Raw genomic sequence first — 23,017 nt, forward strand, 5'->3', positions numbered from 1 at the left:
TAGAAAGGAGATGACTTTGCTACGGTCATGTCACACCATGACATGCTGGATGAATGAATGAATGAATGAATGAACAACTAAACAGTACTCACAGGTTGCCATCATAATCGAGGACAAATTAACCTCTATAATTGGTAATAGGCGGCCACAACCATCCTTGACCATGTTGTGGAACATTGGCCGAGGTCCTCACTGCTTTACCTTCATTCGCTGTTGATTTTTTTTTGTTTTCTCCACAACAGCTTCAGCGATTGACACAAAACTTTCAACAAATAGAAAGGGAAACATATGAAAATCTGTTAACTAAATTGTTACCAAAAAATTTCTTCACCAATATGTTTGTAAAGGTGTGTAATAACATGTGTTAAAATGTTGAAGGTCAACTCCCGTGGGAAACCCAGAAAAAAAGCTGTTGAATTCGGGTACCGAAAAATTATTTTCGAGAATTTTTATTTTATTTAATCGGCCCTTAAGTAACTTATGAGGGGTCAAATAAGGGTTTTTCATGATTCTGAGTTGATTGTTAACATTTATATTTCACCACAGACACTCCTTTGTGGAAAAATAATTTCTAAATATATCTCATTTTCTACTTTGCAGGACATGGAGTCTAGCAATATGGATGAAGACGTTACTCCACCTGTGCTCAATTGCTTCATCTGTGCACGCTCGGATACACCAGCTGAAAGGCTCATACAGGCAACTCCAAAGGGATACTCAACTTTATTGAAACAAGCAGAAACTGTCGAAAATGTTACTGTTGTGGAACGTATGAAGGAGGCTCAAAAGGAAGGAAAACTGAGGTACCACCAGAAGTGTAAAAATGATCTGTACAACAACTTTGTTGCAACCACCAAGACGTCAGCTCAAGCATCAAAGGCAGAGAAAGAGTCATCAAAGTTGAAGAGAAGACGCACTACTTGTGAGTTCAGTTCATCAACTGGCTGCAGTTCTAGAAGATCACAGTCAGTTGACCTCCTGTATAAGGATGTATGCATTCTTTGCAACCAACCAGCCCAGCTCTACAAAAATAATCCAGCACAAGCTAGAAAGAAATACAGAGTGCCAGATAATTTGACTGCAGATACACTGAAGGCAAGCTTGCTGAAGACAGCACGGAGTCGCGGGGATGACTGGGGCACTGAAGTCACTGGACGCCTGGAAGGGATCAACGACTTGGTAGCAGAAGAAACACTGTACCATTTGCGATGCAAACTTATGTTTGCGAGAGGTGACAGTTTGTCCAAGACTGATGAGGAAGGAAAAAGGAAGAGAGGACAGAGGAGTATTGATGAGGAGCGAGAGGCAGTTTTTATTGAATTCTGCGAATGGTTAGACTCAGAATTAGAGCATGGGGTAATGAACATGGACCAAGTCCATGAAAAGCTGCAGGAGTTTGATCAGTCACCAGAGAAGAGCCTTTCTTATTCAAAGCATTGGCTAAAGATAAAACTTCTAGAGAAATACAAAGACACCTTGTATTTCACAACACAGGAAAGAAGGGCAGATGTACTCTTGTCTCAAAGATGGCACCGACAATATTCTGCGAGAGCATCATGCTAATCTTGACCATGGAGATGAGAAGACTCAGATCATAAAGACGGCACTCAAGTTCATATTCAATGATATTGCCTTGATTGATTTAGGTCCAAAGTCATACCCCACCACACACAGTATGACTGACATCGATAGTCAGCTGACACTTGTTCCTGCAAGCCTTCAGATGTTCTTGAGACCGATTGTCAAGACAGACGAAAGAGTTGCCGTTTGGGGGCAGAATTTTATTAAGGCCTGTCGACCTCGGTCTGGAGTATTGCCACACCAAATGGGGCTTGCCATACAACTTGATCATAGATTTGGGTCAAAATGGATGCTCAACAAGTTCCACCGGCTGGGATACACTGAGTCTTACACGGAGACACAAAACTACAAATACTGCTTCCTTAATAGTAGGAGTGGAGATGATGTTCCAGATACTTCTGGCACTCTTGACACCATTGTGGAGGAAACCGATGAACAGATCAATGATGAGGTTGCGGTTGATGCTGCGCTTGAGGATCAATCAGTGATGACAGCCAAAGTGCCAGCCAGTGAAAGTGAATTGTCAAGTAATGATCTTACTTCTTTATGGAGGTTGGGGAAACCAACAATGCAGTCACTCAGTTTGTTGGAGACAATATAGATTTAAACATTGTCTCTATTCACGGAAACACTCCCTTTCACTCAATGGGTTGGATCGAAGTCACCTCTCCGGCACCACCTTTGCCAGATCCACAGACAACGGCAGCTTTCCCCCGGGTGAAGTTGAAGGCACTCGACAAAGCTAAGATCCTGAGAGGAACTGAAGTAAAGATTATTCCATTTACGAACAGGAAACAGATAGGAACGAACGCGATCATGTTTCTCCCCCTCGCTGAGCTTTCCTCCTCCTTGGCTCATGATCAGCCACTCCTCACTCCAGGTGACACACTCTGGGCAGCGGGGTGGGTGATCAAAGCCAACGATCCTGAGTTCCCACACTCCAACTGGAATGGCTGGATGAAGAGAATCCATGCTAATGATGCAAAGCAGAGCACACAGATCGAGTTCCTCCCAGTTATTGAAGGAGACCCTAATGACCTCAACACCATCTTCACCACTCTGAAAGCGTGCATACGGCACGCTGGGGTCGCTATAGTGACCTTTGATCTTCCGATTTGGCTGAAGGCTGTGAATATAATAAAGCAGGCAAATCTACCCGTCATTCCAAGGTTGGGTGGTTTTCACCTGCTGAAGTCTTATCTTGGATCAATGGGTAACATCATGGAAGATTCTGGACTACTAGATGTGATCCAGTTGATCTATCCTGGAAGTACGACAGCCAACCACATCATGGATGGAGGATGTTTTGACAAGGCAATCCGTGTTCACCTCCTCATCGATGCAGCCATCTATCAACACATCATGAAACTTGCCTTCACTGAGGAGGAGCGTGGTGACATGAAGACCTTCATGGAGAAGGTGGCTGATGGGAAGATGGGAGCCAGACACTCAGACCCAGTAGTGCCAGTGTTTGAGCAAAGGTTTGAAGAAACCTTCAAACGACTCGCAAAAGGAGGAAGAACACCTGCACTCTGGGTGGAGTACCACCACATGGTAGATGTGATCAAGGTCTTTATCAGAACCGAGCGACTTGCAGACCACAATGGGCATCTGTCCTGCATTGTTACCAAGATGCTTCACATCTTTGCCGCTGCAGGCCATCATCAGTATGCCAAGGGCGCACGGCTGTACTGTCAACTCATGAAGGAACTAGAAACTTTGCCTGCTTACAAAGACACCTTAGAACGTCTCACTGCCCACGGGAACCACGTTGTCCGTTACTCAAGTCATGAGTGGTCCGGCACATGGTGTGACATTTGCATTGAGCAGATATTAATGAAGGCAGCCAAGTCACAAGGTGGACTGAGCAGAGGAAGAATGAGAAACAGTTTTTCTGGCCACAAATGCTGGGTGCTCACCCTCAGTCACCTGTCTGATGTCAACCGGCGGATGGAGGAGGACGTCAGTAAACATGTTCCAGTCCACAGAGACCTTGCCAAGACACAGATGAAGCGAGATGCAGAGGCAGTTGAACTTGTCCTAAAATGGTTTGAGGAGATCAAGCCATTCGACAACGATAGAGACAAGGAGTTGCTCGTGTCTTTCTCAACAGGATTCACAAGCACTGGAGATGACGCAGTCAATGCTGAGAGAGCAGCTGAAGTTGGGATGGAGATGCAGATCAAGCTGGATGGACAGTCAGTGACGTCGACCATGGATGTCAAGTCAAAGATAAAAGCCCCATCATCACTAAGAAAATTTCCCTTGGTCAACGAGAAAAAGATTCACCTTGACTCACTAAAGTTGTTCAACCGACTGATCATTTTCGCCCAGCGGCATATGACAGTTGAGACAAGCTTACAGTATGAGCTGACTCCCTTCCCATTGTCCCTGTTCAGCAACAAAGATCAGAAGATGAACAAGACAAACAAGGCAGACTTTTCAAATACAAGCCTGAAGGCGTTAACTGATCCACTTGACTTGACTAACCAACCCAGCTGCACCCTCGTAATTGATGGCGGATGGCTTGTCTACATGGTGAAGTGGGAACAACGTCAGACCTGGCAGGAGATCGCCAACAGTTACCTGAGCTACGTGCAGTATCTGGGCCGCTGCTCCCAGAAGATCATTGTGGTCTTTGATGGCTACAGCAGATCACCAAAAGATCACGACCACATCCGGCGTACCAAGAATTCCTGCTGTAATCTCCAGATTCGACCGGATATGTCCAACTGGACCCCAAGAGCAAAGTTTCTGGACAACACTCATAACAAGAGTGAGCTCATCCACCTTCTCTCTTCAACCTTCCGAAAACATCACATCACTGTGGAGCAGTGTGACAATGATGCTGACACTTCAATTGTGAGAGAGGCATTGGCTGCTGCTTCAGATGGCTCTGTTGAGGTCAGTACCATTTGTGTCTTCAGTTAGTATAACTATTGGATGGAGCCCAGGGGGAGATGGGGTAATTTAAAAATAAGAGAATTCACACTGTTGAAAAGTTAAATCTGTTCTTGAATGGTTCATTATGCTTTGTACATGTTATATTTTCAGGTGCGGGCAGAAGATGCAGACGTGCTGGTAATGCTGGTGCACCATAGCTCAGACAGCCACCATCCACTCTTCTTAACCACATCAAACGGCTCTTATGACGTCCGAAAGATCAAAGAATCTCTCTCCGAAACACAGAAGAGCTACCTGCTCTTCTGTCACGCCTTCACGGGGTGTGATACGGTTTCTGCAATCGCTGGTCATGGGAAAACAACTCTATTTGCCAGGTAATAATGATAATACTACTATTACGTCGGCAAATAATACTAATACTACTAATAATAATAATTATAATCATTGTCATCATAGTATAAATGTTAAAAATAATAATAATTTTATTTCTGTTTTACATTATACTTTACTTGACATAGACCTGGTGCTTTTTTTTAGGTTTTGTGAAGGGGACGCGGCTGAGTACATCGACATCTTCCTTGACACAGAAGCCACCAAGGAAACAGTGATTCAGGCTGGTACTGCGATTTTCAAGTACATTTACCATGGACGAGATACTACATTGGGTGAAATTCGGTACATGTTCTCAAGGAAGGCAGCGGCAGGAGTGATCAAACCAGAGACTCTACCTCCAACAGAGGGTGCAGCTGCACAACATTCACTCCGTGCCTACCTGCATACCCGGGACTGGATCCTTCTACAGAGCATGTCTCTGAACCCCAGTGACTATGGATGGACAATAGGTGTGCATGGGTATGAGCCAGTTCCAACACTGGACCCCACGGCTCCTGAGGAGCTATTGCAGTTCACGAGCTGTAATTGTCATGGAGGTTGCAGCAACAGGCGATGCAGCTGCAAGAAGAATGGGGTCACGTGCATCTCGGCCTGTGGAGTCTGTAATGGCATTACATGCAGAAACTGCAGTCATGATGTTGTTGAGTCTGAAGAAGACATAGACAATGACTGTTGAAACTTCTGACATTGTGAATGAGAAATAACTCTTGAGTATTATATATGTATGTGAAATAAAAGCTACTTTGTGTGTAAATGTAAAAGTGAAAATATAAATGTTAATCAACTCAGAATCATGAAAAACCCTTATTTGACCCCTCATAAGTTACTTAAGGGCCGATTATAAAAAATAAAAATTCTCGAAAATAATTTTTCGGTACCCGAATTCAACAGCTTTTTTTCTGGGTTTCCCACGGGAGTTGAACTTCAACATTTTAACACATGTTATTACACACCTTTACAAACATATTGGTGAAGAAATTTTTTGGTAACAATTTAGTTAACAGATTTGTGAAATATCTCATAAAATGCCCTTACTAAAAGCAGTGCCTACCCATGGAGAATTCTTAAACAAAGCTACATGATGATTGGAGGGAAAATGTGACCAGCGTTCCAAAAAACAAAAAAATCTGTTTTGGGTCACAGGGTTTCCAGTTGTAGGAATAAACAGGCTCAACCTGACCGCTCAGCTTTGGCTGAATTCACAAATTAAAGAAAGTGAGAATCTACTCATTGGCAGAAAATCGGAATGATCGAATGATGCACGTCGCTCTACAGCTGAACCACAGATATTGTTTTTGAATGAATAAGCTTTTTCACAACAACCACTGAGCCGACAGGATAGCCGAGATGCATGCACGCTCCCATGAGCTGTCTCACCAGGGTTCAAATCTCAACTCAACTATAAACTGTCATGCTGACCTTTCGCAGGTTGAGCGAGGCATCAATGTGTGTGCTGTTCATCAGAAAGGCATCAAGTCGGAGGACCCGACTGCCAGCACTGGTCGTTGGTGAACGTCAAATATCCGATGGTCCCTTTCACAGAGTGGACAAGTTATCGCCGGAACCATGAACAAATTACAAACTCATTGTTGGATCAATAATTTGTTTTGCTCACGACAAATACAAACCCACAAGGGAATGCAGATAGTGCATACGTGGTACCCTCACTTCGTGGGTTTTCCTCTGGTTTTGGACACATTCAGCATCTGTCCTCCATACAATCTTTCTATAATTCACCAAATGTCCGTCCGTCTGTTCCCAGGTACCGCAAAAACGGTTGAACCGATCGCAACGAAATTTTGGGTGGGTAATCCTGGGACTCCCTGGAGTAAAATAGGCTCTATTGTTTTTCCAATTTTCCAGTTTTTCCAAACTCCAATTGATGGAGTAATATTTACCGATATGAACAGTGATGTGGCTTTTGTTGAAATTCTACAAATAGTTTAGATTTTGATGATTTGCGTGTGATATGATTCAACGGATGTTTATATAAATCGTTTAAAATTTAAAAAGCCTTCAATTTCCAATATTTTGCCTTTTCATTTGGGCCTCCCAATTGAAGCCCCATCCGTAGGGAGGGTACTGTTGCTAGTCTACCTAATGTCACTAATCTGTCAAACTCTGACGTGTATCAGGTGTGGCTTTTCATTTATAGAGCTGACGTTCTCATTCCAAGGCACATTTCACACCTGCATCAAATTATTGGGAACAACAGTGCACCCAGAGTTCATATCGTATTGTGTGGGTGGGATGACTTTGGGAATGTTTTCTTTTAGACTTCCCCACCCTCTCACCCCCTCCTCTTAAATGGGGCTTTCTATAACGGCATCAAGTTGCCACACTGACCAATGCTGTTGTGCTGTTTTTTGTTCGTGGCGGAGAACGGTGATGGAGAGTATAAACCGACCGTGGGCAAACGCAACAAAACCCTGGACACTAAGCAAGAGCATGAATGAACAGGAGAGGATGGATGACAACACAGCAACTGGTGAGGAAGAGGAAGTGGGTTAGGAAGGGCTCATGGAGATAATAAAGATCACAGGTAGCAATGGGGAATATTGTGAGATGATAGCGCACAACTAGTTTGAAGCATTGGAAGGAAGAGTGGGCTAGAACAGCCTCTGGAAGGTAGTTTCACAGCTGGGAGAAAAAGAGGAACAAAAGAGTCAAGGTGTGCAGCCTGCCTGGAATTTGCGATTTTAACCAGGAACAATGAGTGCACCAAGGACCAGGTGGCGAGGCTCGGTGGGCTGACGGAGCAGAAGGACCTATACCAGATGAGTGTTGGTTTAAAAACAAACAAAAAACAGGACAACAACCTGTCATGTGATTTGAGGGCAGAGGGAGGTTCTAATAATGTTAAGAGCTTTAGATTCCACAGATTGCCATGGAGACAGATGTCATGCTGGGGCACCAACCATAGGGGAGAGCAGTATGCCATTGGGCTAAAGGAAAGGCCTTATATGCTGAGTAGCTCTAGTTTAAGAAGGAATGAGTGGGTAGAAGATACCGTGATCATTAAGGCCCTACTCTCAGGGTGATGCCTATCCATTGCACTCTGGGCAGGTTGACATTTGTGATTTTCCCAAATGTGGGAAACTCGGCCATACTAGGAATGATGGAAGATGTCCAGTATGTAGCGGACATGAGGCCATGCTATGTTGTTGGCCCAAGAAAGGCCATGGCTGATGGTGAGGCCTAGATCTAAGAAACAACCTCTTTCAGTGGCTGACCATGGAAATGGGATGTCAGGATGGCCTAAATGTTTGCACACGCCTCCGAGTTGCCTAGCCTGGGTTGAAATCCCGATCCAGTTATAAATTGGTATGCTGGTGTTTCACAGCCCGGACGAGTCATCAATTCTGTGTGCCATTCCTCGGATGGAGGTTAAACTAGGCATCCTGTCTGCCGGCATTCGTTGGTGGACGTCAAAGACCCTACGGTGTCCTTCATGAAGAGTCGGTGAGCTATCTCCAGAACCTTGAACAAATTACCAATTCCTGCTGTAAGTGCATCATGAAGAGTGTCCCGCATCAGTGGCACAGCCATGCCCCCAGTGAGTGGTGCTACCAACAGCCACGTGCTGCATAGGAAAGGAAAGGGACCATGGAAATAGGTGGGTTCCTTGACTGTGCTCCTAGAGGAAGTGTGAGATTTGAGAAGTCGTCGATGTAGATTTGGAACAAGACTGGGTCGCAGGTCTTGGTGCACTCCAGCTTCCACTAAGAATAGGAACTGGGAGAAAGGAAAGCTACAGGGTTTGGCCATGCATTTGCATTCCAGCCAACAAGCCAAATATATTTTGGAAAACGATCGTCGGTAATACATCAAAACCCCTACACAAAAATTGTTGCTGCACTAGTTTCTACTGCGCTATGTACTATGAAAGTGTGCTGAAAGGTAATGCCTCCTATTCGTTTTCTCCAAAACAGGTAAAGATATTCGAATGAAAAAGACAGATACGAACATCAATCTTTATTCTACTACGGTGTATGTTTATTTCTCAACATATTCACCACTGCGGTCCACACATTTCTGCCGATGTTCAAGTAGTTCTTGTGCATGGTAGACAAGTAGTTCTTGTCTTGGTGGATGTGCGGAGTATCGTTGAGAGAGAGGAAGAAATGATGAATTGCGAAAGATGATGGGAATAGAGCCTGTGATGGATGCTGTGAAGAGGAACAGGTTGAGATGGTTTGGTCATGTGTTGAGGAAGGATGAAATTGATTGGTTGAGAAGTGATGGAAATGAATGTAGAAGGAAGTAGAGGACGGGGAAGACCGAGAAAGACTTGGCTAAAGATGGTGGAAGAAGAAATGCGGGCAAGGGGGTTAACAAGGGGAGATGCAGAAAATAGGGCAAAATGGAGAAGATTGGCATGGGGACCGCAAGGCTAACCCCCGCTCTAGCAGGGAAAATGGCCTTAAAATGCATGTTGTTGTTTGTTGTTGTTCAAGTAGTTCTTGTGATGCCATTACGATGGAGCTTTGCATCCTGATTACTGAACCAGCGCCGCCGTCCAGGGACCCTGAAATCATCGTCGGAAGAAAGATGTGCTCCACGAAGGTGTTCCTTCAATTTGTGGAAGAGACGAAAATCTGACCGTGCCCCACGTCTGGGCCGGTGATCCTTTGTGGCGGCACTCCATCGACCGTCTCTTACTTTAAGGATCGTATTGGTGCACCAAACTCTCATCTCCAGTCGTATCCAGCCATCCCAACTCCAGTGCTTCACGTTTCAATGCTGCTCTCTGCCATCTTGAGGAACGTAGCGCTGAGACGACTAGTGTCAGAATGACAAAATTTGCACCCAATGGTGGGAAGAAGTAATGTGCGGCCTGCATTTTGTTTCATTTGAATATCTTTACCGGTTTTGGAGAAACATCATAGGAGGCATTACTTTTCAACACACCTTCATTCTTTAAAAGCCCCAATCCCATTTTGTGGAGGCAGCCAGGAAACATTTTTGTCCCAAGCTTTTTACAAACCAGCGGGCAAACCCTGGCGTTCCAGCTGAAGGCGATTTTGGGCAAAAAAAAATTTGGGAGGTGTGTCCTCCAGCTTAAACCTGGTGTTGGCTTCGCGGTTAGGGTGCCGGCTTGGGATCCGAGGATCCTGGGTTCAAATCCCGGTCGCTCGCTGAATCGGTGAAGAGCCTGTCATCCTTCCGAGGTCGGCAAATTGAGTACCAGTTCACTGGTAATTCCCCGCGTGTCGCAAGAGGCGACTAACAGGGTTGGCGGCAGGAAGGGCATCCGGCTGTAAAACATTGCTTCAAAAAAGGGGACCACAGTGTCTGAAAAAAGGCCAACCCCTGCTGTGCGGGGAAAAATGGCCTCTAAAGGTGGTTTCCGTTTTTTGTCCTCCAGCTTAACGTCCATGTGATGGACAGTGCACACAACGATGCACCACCCTCCATGCGAAACAACAGGGCAACAGTTTCTAGCCGAGTCGAGATTCGAACCGCAGACGGACGTGCGAGATTCGAAAGCTTTGAGGCGAGTGCTCACATCTCCAATCTATAGTCAGCCAGTGTTCCCTCACTACTTGATGTAGCTCAAAATACCATGCACTGAAGCACAAGTAACAGATTGCCTAACGGCTTCAAGAAAAGAACTAAGTGTTCATAAATGTTTTCCCTTTTGCAGACGGCCTTGCACAGCTCCCGTCCGTGGTTCTACCCTGTGGTAGACAAGCAAATCCAACCTACCATAGGGAAAAACCACTGGAAGGCGCCACACAGTATGACTTATCACCCTGTGGTACAAGATTTAGGATTAGGTCTCTAGCTGTCTTTTTTTTTTGTATACAAGATCGAGGCTCGTGCAAGAGCTAACATTAATCACGAAAAGACAAACTGACACATAAAACATAAGATTAAGGGAGCGGGAGACAAGATGGGAGGAGAGAGGGAAGCACACAAGTACAACATTTGAGAGCAGGGACATCGGGAGATCTGTGGGAGGGAGAGGGCTTGGGGGGGGGGGGTGGAAGCACGGGAAGGGCGGGGGGGGGGGGGGGTTGTTAGAGGTATAAAACACATGGACACTGCAATAACTTCCAGGAAAGAAGTCGGAATTTCAAAAAAGTGGATGTTGGGTGAATTAACAGGGGTAGAAAAGATCAAGGTTTTGGATGGGGGAAGATAAGAGATGGTGGTGAACAGATGTTTTGAAAACCTGGAGGGAGGAGTGGGATTGAAGAGAGTGAGGGAGTTTGTTCCAGAAGCGGGAGAAAGAGGAATAAAAAAAGAAGGTGAATAGAGAGAAATTAGTGTTTCTCCCCAAAAATAATAGGAGTTGTTTTCCAAGGAACAATGATGCAGGAAGAGGCCATTGGGTCCAATCAGTGCAATGGTTGCCAACCTATAGTCGTTCGTTCCTTGCTCTTTGATTTTTAAATGCTGAGCATCACACAAGCGAGGGAGCACCATGTACCATTTCTAAAGTCTTTGGTCCGACTCAGCCGGGGTTTGAACCACCGACTTGTCCGAGACCTGGAGCGCAGGCTCAAACCATCCCGCCACCGAATCCGCCAGCCCTAAATCTCGAACGCATTTGGTCATTTGTTTAATTTCCGAATCGTTTTGGAAGGAAAGTTTTTGGAATACGGGCGTGTGCAGTTCCACAAGGGTTTCTCATCCAAAACGTAATTACCTTCGCAAAAGCGGAAGGTTATGTTTTGATCGCTGTGTATTTATTTGTATGTCTGTGTGTCTGTGTGTGTGTATGTTATTCGCATAACTCAAAAAGTATTCAACCGAATTGCATGAAATTTGGTGGGATGATTGGTTATTATACGGGACACATTTGATTAGATTTTGGGAGCAATCGGGTCAAAGGTCAAGGTCAAGGTCACGAAAAGGTCAAAACTGTTCACTGTTCTGTTCCCTACACTCCCATGCCAAGTACAGAACAGTAGCTGCGGCGAAGGTATGCGCTCTACCGAGTGCCCGTTCTAGTTTGAAAATGGTTTCCTCTCCATTCAAGACCGAGGAAAATCGACAGCCTCGGTGAAGTGGAAATCCAACGATTTGGTTCCAGATTCCACCGTCACGAAGAGCAACCCCCATCCGTGTCCATCGCAATGTGCAACGCATTCATCGAGGTGGTGACCTTCCATGGGCACTGCAGCAACGTGCTACCAATTGGCATGGATTACTAAAGGAGCAGGAAAATAAAACTTTACACATGAACAGAAAGCACATTGTGCCAGTGCAGGCCATAACCGCAACATTATAATCATTTTCACATGTTGGACTCAAACAAGCGTGTATTTGTGACTTGAGCGGTTGGAGTGGGGCGGCCCTTTCCCAGCACACCCCATCTTACTCAGTCTTGAGGTAGAGGGCAGACACCTTTGTTGGATATTGTTCCATGCGCCATCGGGCCTCCAATGCCGCTTGCAATCCATCCTATCATCACATCTCGGTTGACCCTTGCCGAGTGTTTCCCGAATGAAGTGAAACTGCTTGATAAACAGGAACATCATTTCTTCTTTGAGAGAAACACCTCTGTAGGTACCTGTCATTACATACACCATGAGTATTGGCATTACTTGGAAACATGCCCCGTTACATTTCAACATTCAAATTCCTAAAAAAAAAGATGGATATTTATGATCGACTCTGTTGATCTCCATTTCAACCACAACACAGTGTCACTTTATAACGTGAGCAGCCAGTTCTTTCAAATGGGGATCAGCACCACTCAACCTCGGATAGTTGTGGTTTCCCACCTGGTCCCCTTCAAGCTCCTTAAGTATCGAACAAACGTGTGGAATTTGTGCCCGTGTGCTGATAACCGCTCTATGTATAGCCACGTGGGAACGGTCTCTCTTGGAGAGCCTTCCCACTTCGCTCCAAGTGACGCCTCGTAATGGAAAAGATCCCAGAAATGTCAGGATGGGATTGGTGTGAGGCAAATTGTGAGGAAATAAACTCATTTTCGATGTGAAGCTGCACAATGACTGTTGTCCTGCGAGCAAGTCGCATCAACAGCCAACAGATAGGTAGATGCTGTATGTAAATATGATAGGGTGTAAATATATATATATAATTATTAGATTAATGAACAGGATTAAATAATTAAATAGATATATGTGGGAAAATTACATGCCCAGACCAGGAATCAAACCCATGTCCTCTAACAAAGGTCTCTCGTATTATATATAATAATATAATATATTTATACTAGTGGGGTCACCCGTGGGAATCCCACGGGCATGGACGTGTGTGACATTTCGACATATTGAGTTAGATGCTGCACCTGCACATTCAGTTTCACAAAATGGTTACTGGCAATTTATCAGATGCACAAATGATGTCATCTACACAATGTATTTACTTCTGATAACATGTGAATGTATGTGCGTGCACACCCACACGTATACACATATACACCCACACTCATATACACAACCACACATATACACACACATACATGCACACACATACACACACACACACACACACACACACACACACACACACACACACACACACACACACACACACACACACACACACACACACACACACACACACACACACACACACACACACACACATCTCGTTTTTTCATTTCTGTTCCTCACAATTCACCTCTGCTGGTAACTAATAAAATAAAAACGAAGAAATATCTCTCCGTAATTTCCTGAAACTCTGTGAAATTCGATGACATTCGCTCGGTGAATTCACTCGTTTTCTCGGTGAAAAATTCCCTTTGGGCGGTGTATAAATCGCTCCGAACGAAATAACTCTCAGCAATTTCCCGCCTGTTAATTTATAGCTGGTGAACCCGGTGTGGTGAATGAACGCGTACGCATTATGTTGAAAAGCCAGATTTTGCTGGATCCCTTGAGAATTTCGAAGCTTTGACGCACCAAATCGCTCAATGGAGGCCGCCATCTTGCGGATGAGGAAGTATGCTTAACAAATTGAAAAAAGTTCAATGAGCTTGTTTAACCCGTCTTTTTTTGATTCACATTCTTATGCACCTCTAATTTGTAATTAAAATACTTTAAGACCAACCTAGGCCCTGGTTATCTTCAACGAAAATCGTCACCAAACACCGGAACCAATGAGATTCGAACATTTGAAAAAATATTTCAAAAACCAAATCACTCAATGGAGGCCGCCATCTTCCGGATGTGCAAGTATGCATAAAAAATTGCGAAAAAGTTCAATAGGAGTTTGTTTCACCCGTCTTTGTTTGATTCACAATCTTATGCACTTCTAATTTGTAATTAAAATACTTTAAGACCAACCTCGTTCCCCGGGCCCACACTAGTCCGGCAGCTAAGCTAAATATAGCATAACAATTGTGCATTTTGTGAGGAAAGCACCAAATTTGGCACACTAGTAGACTATCATATAATGAATAGATCTGGATATTGGGCCATCTCAGATTCAGAGATTTGATTTTTGCAAGATTTGCAGATTTTGCAGATTTGCAAGCTGAGATTGCAACGCCAGGGACGGCCGACTCCTTCCTGCGAGCTGCCCACGTCACCCGCACAAGAAGAGCTCATCAAATCACTGCAGCGGCACTGCACATCCTGCAACACCGTGCGTATGAACGCCACTGTATGACATATGCTGATGATGCAGAAGACCTGCCTGAGTTCGAAGACCGGTGTCACCAGAGAGGAGAAGACATTCCCAACTTTCAGTACTGGGCAACTGTGCTGGAACTAGAGATGTCTACGTGCGTTCTCTGCGGCAGGCTTCATTCACGATGTACCTTGATGCCCTGACGGAACTGGTCCCATGGTTCCATGCCTTAGACCACACCCACTATGCCAGGTGGGTCCCTGTTCACCTGAGGGACATGGTTGCACTCCCAATGAAGCACCCAGATGTAGCCAGAGAATTCAGGGCTGGAAACTTCACTGTACAGAAGACAAAGAAGGTGTTCTCTTCGATCCCAATCGAATCGAAATCTTGCAAAAATCAAATCTCTGAATCTGAGATGGTCCAATATCCAGATCTTTTCATAATATGATAGTCTACTAGTGTACCAAATTTGGTGCTTTCCTCCCAAAATGCACAATTGTTATGCTAAGTTGCCCCACTACACGGGCCCTGGTTACCTTCAACGAAAATCGTCACCAATTACCGGAACCAATGAGATTTGAGCATTTGAAAAAATATTTCAAAAAAGCTTTTTACCACATTTCGGAGGCTGAAAACGGCGTCAACTATTCTAAAATTGACGAAGAATTATTTTTTAGAAATCTCGCGGCCGTAGGGGATAGTTTTTCACGGCCGGAAATATCCGAAGTTAAGACGGAATTCACCGAATTAATCAAGGAGATTTTATAAGTTTTAATCTCATCCAGAATGCAAATGGTGTCATTTTGAACTAGGTACGGTACCTACTACACCTATCTACTACCAACTACCTAACCTACTGATGCCACAGTGATGGGTAAAATAGTGGCAAGAGGCTTTGGCTTCGCCGGCTCATTGCGGCTTTGCAGTCGGGTACTAGTATATTTTACAGATGTGAATTACACGTCCATGCACACATGAAATGGAGTTTGTTTTTGCACACATGAAATGAACACGTGAACCTTTACTTCCGGATAATAATGTTGAATGAAATAAGAACGAAGAAATATATGTCGGCATCATTGTTGACGTTTTTGTGACGACTATGATCAAACGGAAAAGTAATATATCTTAACGGAAAAGAAAAAGCGAATTTTTCATATATGTCGACATGTTTCTGTCTGTCATTTTGGGCGGTGTATGATACATCGTGGCGCGATTTTTAAAAATATATCTCTGCATTTTCCCACGTGTGCATGAATGTTCTCAATTATTGCTGACACCGAGTCTAAAACCATCGATAAAAATGAAATCAGATGGTGAGTTAGATTGGAGATAAAGGCATGAGAGAGACTCAATGGCTTTGAAATCACAGGCCTTTGAGAATTCAATTCGTTCTATAAACGGAAACTTTCATGGTTTTTTTTTTTTCAACCGAGTCTAAAACTATGTTAGCTACTGTGAAAAATGAAATGATATATCGAATTAGAGTTGAAATAAAACGGAGAGAGAGCAAGACACCACGGGCCTACAAAACAGGCCCCAAAGCTATGCGAGTTAAGAAAATGGTGGATATTTGTTTATATGAAGCCTCTCCCAGAATGGGTGGAGCTACTCTCTAAACAGAGTAAGCCACACCCCCGGACAGACAGACAGAATCACCGACGGCTAATATAATATAGATAATAACATATATATTATTTAATATATTGTTGCGAATATGGAATTTGGCCTCCATATCCGCTTGTAAATATTCCCCTATTTCCCCAATACTCCCCAACTATCCCCAATCCCCCATTCCCTAGTCCCATTGTCTGTAAACAACAATCAGTAGAGCCGACCTTCCCCTTTTTCCCCCATTAAATGTCGTGCCCAGGTCCACCGCATCACACGTAGACAACTTTCGGACATCTTGCTAGTTATTCTTAGTCTATGTCAGTTAAGGACTCCTTTCCATTAATTCTGACTCTTCGTTGCACCAGAATGTGATTATATGGCACCAGTAGTGAGTTTAGGACCTTTCCCATACCTCCTTCCATCTTCTTCCCCAAACAACAACAACAACAACAACTACAACTACAACAACAATTACAACAACAACGACGCTGCGCGGGGGGAGTGTGCGTCCTCACACCGGCTCGGTTAGCCGCCATTGACAATGCGCTCCAGACCATGCGCTCCACGGGGTTACCACAAAGGGGCTGGCTGTCAGCTCCTCGTCAAGGGCGGAGCCTGGTAAACCCCCCCGCACGCACCCAATGAGAAGCAACGTGCCGATTCCACGAGGCGGAGCTAACGAGCCGAGGGCGTGTCACTCCCCGCCGGATATACGCGGCCACGTAGCGGACGTGACGTGAGATGCGCCCCCAGCTTGAGCAGACAAGACGCCATCCGAGCGCTGCGACCTCCCGCATCTCTGGACCGGATCGGGTCGATTCTGCCCTGAGCCCAGGTGCACCTGGAGCCATCGCTACCCGCCTGTCCTTTCCATCAATCCCCGTGTGAGTCAGCTTTGTCCCGTTTATCTGTCGTCTGTTGGGAATAATATAAGAGTGTGTCTAAGTGCTTGTCTTTCTATGCTGTACCTCTCGTCCCTGTAATCTGACCTTCCGCCCTAATATAATCTCCTCCGGAGGTCTTGAGAACTGAACCCTGGGTGTCGTGTCATTTTAATCCCAGCCGGGTGTCCTTTTCCTTTATTGACCTAGCGTAGCGCGATTAGTCAACGTTCGGGTATAATCGGGTAACTTGTGCAGACGTGGTCATACCAAAACCGCTCGGTAAATAACATCCAAGCCACGTCTGTAACAATATATAATATATATTAATAATATAATATACATATATATATATATACAGTCATGTGAAAAAGTAAGTACACCCCATGTAAAGTTTTGACTTTTTCAACATACAGCTATTTGATCTTCATTTCAACAATATTGATAGATAAAGGTGATATAACATAACAAATATCATGAAACATTTACATTTTGTAGTCCATTGTATAATTTAAATAAACATAAATGCAAATTTCACATGTGGAAAAAGTAAGTTTAGTAACTTACTTTTAAGTAACTTACTAAAAATTAAGAAAAAGTAAGTAATACGTTTATGGGTCTACAGGGTATTTTGGGTCTTTGGCATATTTTGGGTCTTGGGGTCCTCTACATGTAAGTATTCATGGTCTTTTGTATCTGTAACAGTCCACAGGGTGTTTGGGGTCCTCGGGGTATTTTGGGTCCTCAGAGTCTTTAGGTGTTTTAACCAGTCGACACAGACGTCGTGTTCAAAAATTCCCCATTAAACCCCCCCACTCAAATCCCTCCAAAAGCACTACTCAAAGCCTTCACGACCTATCCTTATGGATGTAAGGGGGACAGACACACAAACACACTGTTTTATATGGTAGAATATATAATTATATTATATAAATATATATATAAAATATAAATATAAATATATAAAATATAAATATATAAAATATAAATATACAAAATATAAATATACAAAATATAAATATAAATATATAAAATATAAATATATAAAATATAAATATTTTTAAAATGTGTGTGTGTGCGTGTGTATATATATATATATATATATATATATATATATATATATATATATATATATATATATACACATGTATATATATATTTATATATATATTTATTTAAAATATATTTATATATATATTCATGAATCGTTTGTTTTAAAAAGCCGAATGTTTAGACCATTTCGTGAGCTCCGGGTTTAGAATGTCTGACATTTGAGTGACGTTACTCACTCTAGTTAGTGGTATTGCCAAGGCACACACATACATATACACACACATATATATATATACACACACACATAGAAATAAAAGCCAATTGACATTTTAAATCACAACATCGTGCAGCACATGAAATGTATGTTTGTTATGGAAATGGAGCGGGGGTGGGAAGAACACATATGAAGATATTGAAGTTTTCTGACGAAGCGTAGATGCAAGACGTATAAACGTCGGTGAATGGTTTGTGATGTAATTTTCTGAATCTGAACTCTACAATCGCATCAGATTTACTGGTCGCCTCAAAAAAAAAAAGGAAGAAAAAAAAACAAAAACGTGATATCCTATTTTGGGATCGGCCAAGTGAACTACATAAGTGTTGGGAGGGAGTAGGCAGAAAGACAGACGGGGAAGGGTAGGTACATTGGGAAGGCAATGGGGGCGGTGGAAGGAATCAAGCCAAGTGTGAAGGTATATGTGGGAAAGATTGGGAGAAAGCCAGACAAAGAGGGCGAAGTACATTAGGAAAGGGTTAGGAGTGGGGTTTGGGGAGGGGAGGTGTTCAGACGAAGAGGTCTAGGTACATATGAGAGGGGGATGGATGGATCCAGGTGAACAGGTTGAGGTACGTAGTGAATGGGAGGTATGGTGGGAAAGGGGGAACTGACGTGAAGAGGGTGAGGTACATATGGGAGTGGTGGGGCAGGAGAATGTGAGGTATACATTGGGAAAGGGGTGTGGAAGGACAGGCGATGGGAGGGATGAAGGGGGTGTGGGGGCTGTTGTGCTGTCCCCAAACAGATCCAGCCACGATGTAACGTGGCCATGATGAGGAGACGGCCCGTGTTGTGCATCAAGGCGCCGCACCCGCTTTACCTCATAAAAGCGCTCAATGAGCCTTTTTGGAAATGGCTCCTCCAAGGCTTCTCCCCCATCAATGGAGCGCCTTGTTGAAGATCCGCTGCCGGACCGGTGATTTTGGCCCAAAGCGGCCGCTCTGCTCGGTAAACATCAGCACGAGGGTGCACACGGCACGTCTTTGTGGCCACGAGTGTGGAATTTGGGGGGAGAGTGATGCATTTCACACGGGGGTGCGCGCAGCCTCGCCATCTTCTCGAGCACACACAGAACCCTTTAATGGTGCACTCCAGGTCGCATGAGGGTGGTGGGGGCCGGGGGGCACCGCAAAGGTGATTACCGACATCGAGAAGGCTGCCTGTACAAGCAAGGCCCCCTGTACTTGAGAATTAAATAAAATAACCGGTAATATGCACAACACACAAACTTCATTCCTCCCCGAAGCCCAAATTTGGAACATTCTCAAAAACCTAACTCGTGATAATGAACAATGTTTCAGTGAAAAAAATACCCCAAGGCTTGGTCCTGATGATGGGCGGAAATACCCTCCTACCGCCTTGGCAATACCACCAACTAGAGTGAGTAACGTCACTCAAATGTCAGACATTCTAAACCTTGAGCTCAAGAAATGGTCTAAACATTCGGCTTTTTAAAACAAACGATTCATGAATTACATCGATTTTATTCCATCAAGTCTCTTAGCTCTTTAAAAAAAATACAAATAAATAAATTAATAATCTCAGTCAACTCTTCCCCACTTACCCCTTCAACCCCAACGCACAAATTTGTACTTTCTCAAAAACTTTACTCGTCATCGATCGTTGGTTTTCAATTAAATTTACAATCATTTTCGTACTTTATCTTTTTCTATACAAGATCGAGGCTCTTGGAAGGTGCAGATGACAGAGGGTTAAAAATAAATAAATAGAAGAGGCAGCAAACAGATAGACACCAAAAAAAAAAACAAGGTAAGGAATGAAGAGGAACAGAGGAGAGAGTTATAATAACATTTGAAAAGTTATAACATACAAAGTCCTTCGAAGTTAAACAGAAAAACGTTACCTCTTACCCATCTCGGTGACCTCGGAGGAGGTGGAGGTGGAAATTAAGCCGTCCACACATGAGGGGGAGAGAGGGAGAGAGAGAGAGGAGTCACGTCCCACGTAGGCAGGTGTCCCACAGCAGGCCCTAATATAGGGAACACGGGGCGGGGAGAGCTGTAGGAGGGTCAAACGACATCCCAAGTATGGAGCTTGATCCACGAATGGCGAATTGAGACTTTCCAGCCCAAAATTGCTGGTAGTCTGCAATGCGTTTCTGCCTTCGTGAGCAGCTCTTGCTCGTAAAACTCGAGCAGCAGCAGACGGTTGTTTCTCTTGCATTCAACTCGTTGTGATGTCAAATCGAAAGACTTAACGATTTGATCCCATGATCTGGAAAAATGAAAAGAAAAAAAAAAAAATCTAAAATGGCACTTGGTAGAGGGCACACCACTGCCAGGCTCAACAGTTTACGTTTTGTATCCCACTCATAGGCCGGATGTGTATCCGGACTTCCACAAAATCTCATCAACTACCTCTTGTCACCCACTCAACTCGTACACCAAGTTTTGCTATAATCCATCCACAACTTTCTGAAATATGCCCTACATCATGTTTGGTCCTATCTCTGAATGCTGAAGAATCACTTTAAAACTAGAGCAATGTGACTGGACCACATCGTTCCACAGCGGGTAGATGCCCTCGTTCACTGTCCTAAAAATAAAGTTTGATTTAAATCCCTTCAGCTGTTTTCAAGTATCACATTTTCACCAGCCATGACAGGTTTCACATCGATCGGTGAAGCGGTTTCAGAGAAGGGATTTTTTTATATATCGGCTTTCAAGCTAATATGGCTGCCACATCACGTGACATATGAACTTAAAAATGTACACTCTGCATATGTATGGGTAGGGGATCACGTTTGTGAAGTTTAGTGTTGATCGGATGTTCGTTTTTCTATCCAAGATGGCTGCCAAACCACATGACCTCTGACATCATTTCAAACTATATGCAACAATGCTCTTCGATGATATTCATAAAATTTCGCATCGATAAGGTGAGCGGTTTCAGAGGTATAATTATTTCATATTTTCCTTCAATCCAATATGGCTGCCAAACCATGTGACCTATGATGTCATAAAATTTATACTTCAATACAAATGGGTCATAGATCATGTGCATGCAATTTCAGATTTTTAGGATAAGGAATTGGATTAAAACATTTTTGGTTGGTATACCACTTCACTTCACCTGTCATCATTACCAAACTTTTGTTCCCCATTGGGAGTACTTGACAACGTGCCAAGTTTCAAATTTTTCCATTCAGCGGTTTCTGAGAAATAATTTTTTAATTATTTGCTTTTCATCCAAGATGGCTGCAATACCACGTGACCTATGATGTCACAATTATCATAAAAACATTCTGCATGAGTGTCACTCCTACCCTGAAAGTTTCGTCTCAATCGGACATGTGGTTGCTGAGAAAAACGAGGTTTAGCCCGTACGGACGGACGGACGGACAACCCGAAAACATAATGCCTCTGGCGACTTCGTCGGCGGAGGCATAAAAATTCTCAGATCCGGACCTTCACCCAAATCGAATCGATTCATCCTCGTCACCCACCCAACTCGTCCACCAGGTTTCCTCCGAATCCGTCCATAACGTTTCGAGATATCCTGCTCACAAACAGACACAGACAGGGGGTGAAAACACAAGGTTGACGGAGGTAAAAGTGGTGAAACGAATGACATCAAACGCCGCCGAGTACACCATGGCCCGGACGTGGAACATGTCTTAAATTCCTTAGTTTGATCATAGCGAATGATGCAGAGGGTCGAGGCAATTTCAAAAGACATTCACAAAAATCTTTAGAAGGTTTTTAAATGAAAAAATAAATAAATAGAAATCTACTCATGCAGGAAACATTTTCATGATGGACAGGATTTAGTCTGCGCAATCCTCTTTTCAATACATCTCTTGGTAGAGTCCGCTAAAGTGCAATAGAAGTGACAGCCTGTTTGTATTGGATACCCAAGACCACAGAGATGAGCTTGTTTGGTCGCCCGGGAGGGGCAAAGGGGGAATTTAATTGAATAAAAATGTTGCAAAGTCTGAAATTAGGCAACGGCTGGCAGCAGTACCGGCCATGAAAGAAGTCTCTATAAGTGACGAGTTAGTCACAACGGAGATGTTTGTGAGTGGTCCAACTGGCACGTCGATCACGATGGAAATAACCGGCGACTTTTAGAGAGCTTGTACAAGCAGGTTCACAAAAAGGAGATTTGAACACAGGCTGCACAGCTGAGAGGGGAATGTGCATACCTCCAGGCCATCCTGCGGCATTCCAAACTGCTCCATGATGATGAGAATTCCACACCCATCTCTACACCATTCTGGTAATGGAGTGTCACATCGGCTTTCATCATTTCTGCAAAGTTAGCACCTGGCCTTGCCCTTCTCGCCGGTTCTCTGGACAGCAGAACACAACGGCCTGCTCTTAAGAGTCAGACATTTCAATATCCACATGCAAGCGCAAACAAATGATGCAACTAGGTTAACATCGCCTTGAGGATGGCATACCCCATGAGCAGTACCCACTACGCTGATGCTCTACCAGACCAGGTTGGTCGATTTGACTAAACCGGTGATACAATTTAAGCTTCGACAGTTCAGAGGTTATCCCAATAAATAAACAAGTCATCTGACCTTCCACACCAGGAATAAGAAAAATCTAAGACCGAGTGATCCTGCGGATCATTGAGGAAAAGGAAAAGGGTTTCAGAGCAATTTGTTGGTAAATATAGGACGAGTAGGGATCCAAAGCTTTTTGGGGGGGGGGGGGGGGTGGTGCAACCCCCTTGGGAATTGATCCGAAATGGTGCGTCTCCTTCAATCCAGGTATCGTGCCTCCTGCCA

General features: G+C 44.0%; 1 protein-coding gene and 1 long non-coding RNA gene across 2 annotated transcripts; one reads left to right on the forward strand and one right to left on the reverse strand.

The window, feature by feature from the left end:
* Positions 1-416: 416 nt before the first annotated feature.
* On the forward strand, positions 417-5,761 carry LOC137435604 (uncharacterized). The gene is made up of 3 exons (XM_068129520.2): positions 417-4,485; positions 4,636-4,859; positions 5,023-5,761. The coding sequence occupies exons 1-3, from the start codon at positions 2,128-2,130 to the stop codon at positions 5,552-5,554; spliced, it is 3,114 nt and encodes a 1,037-aa protein (XP_067985621.2). The 5' UTR covers positions 417-2,127; the 3' UTR covers positions 5,555-5,761.
* Positions 5,762-20,194: 14,433 nt separating this feature from the next.
* LOC144893591 (uncharacterized) lies at positions 20,195-22,786 on the reverse strand. The gene is made up of 3 exons (XR_013624503.1): positions 22,424-22,786; positions 21,725-21,777; positions 20,195-20,493 (listed from the first exon to the last, which is right to left on the reverse strand). It is a non-coding gene; the product is annotated as an uncharacterized LOC144893591 (long non-coding RNA).
* Positions 22,787-23,017: the final 231 nt, after the last annotated feature.

Source organism: Myxine glutinosa, chromosome 9 (assembly GCF_964187855.1).
Source record: "Myxine glutinosa chromosome 9, kmMyxGlut1.1, whole genome shotgun sequence".
NCBI lineage: Eukaryota > Metazoa > Chordata > Myxini > Myxiniformes > Myxinidae > Myxine > Myxine glutinosa.

Coding starts and splice junctions, on each gene's coding strand:
- LOC137435604 (XM_068129520.2), top strand. CDS start 2,128: ATGGAGGTTGGGGAAACCAACAATGCAGTCACTCAGTTTGTTGGAGAC. Junction 4,486..4,635: donor CTTCAGATGGCTCTGTTGAG/GTCAGTACCATT, acceptor TTATATTTTCAG/GTGCGGGCAGAAGATGCAGA. Junction 4,860..5,022: donor AAAACAACTCTATTTGCCAG/GTAATAATGATA, acceptor GCTTTTTTTTAG/GTTTTGTGAAGGGGACGCGG.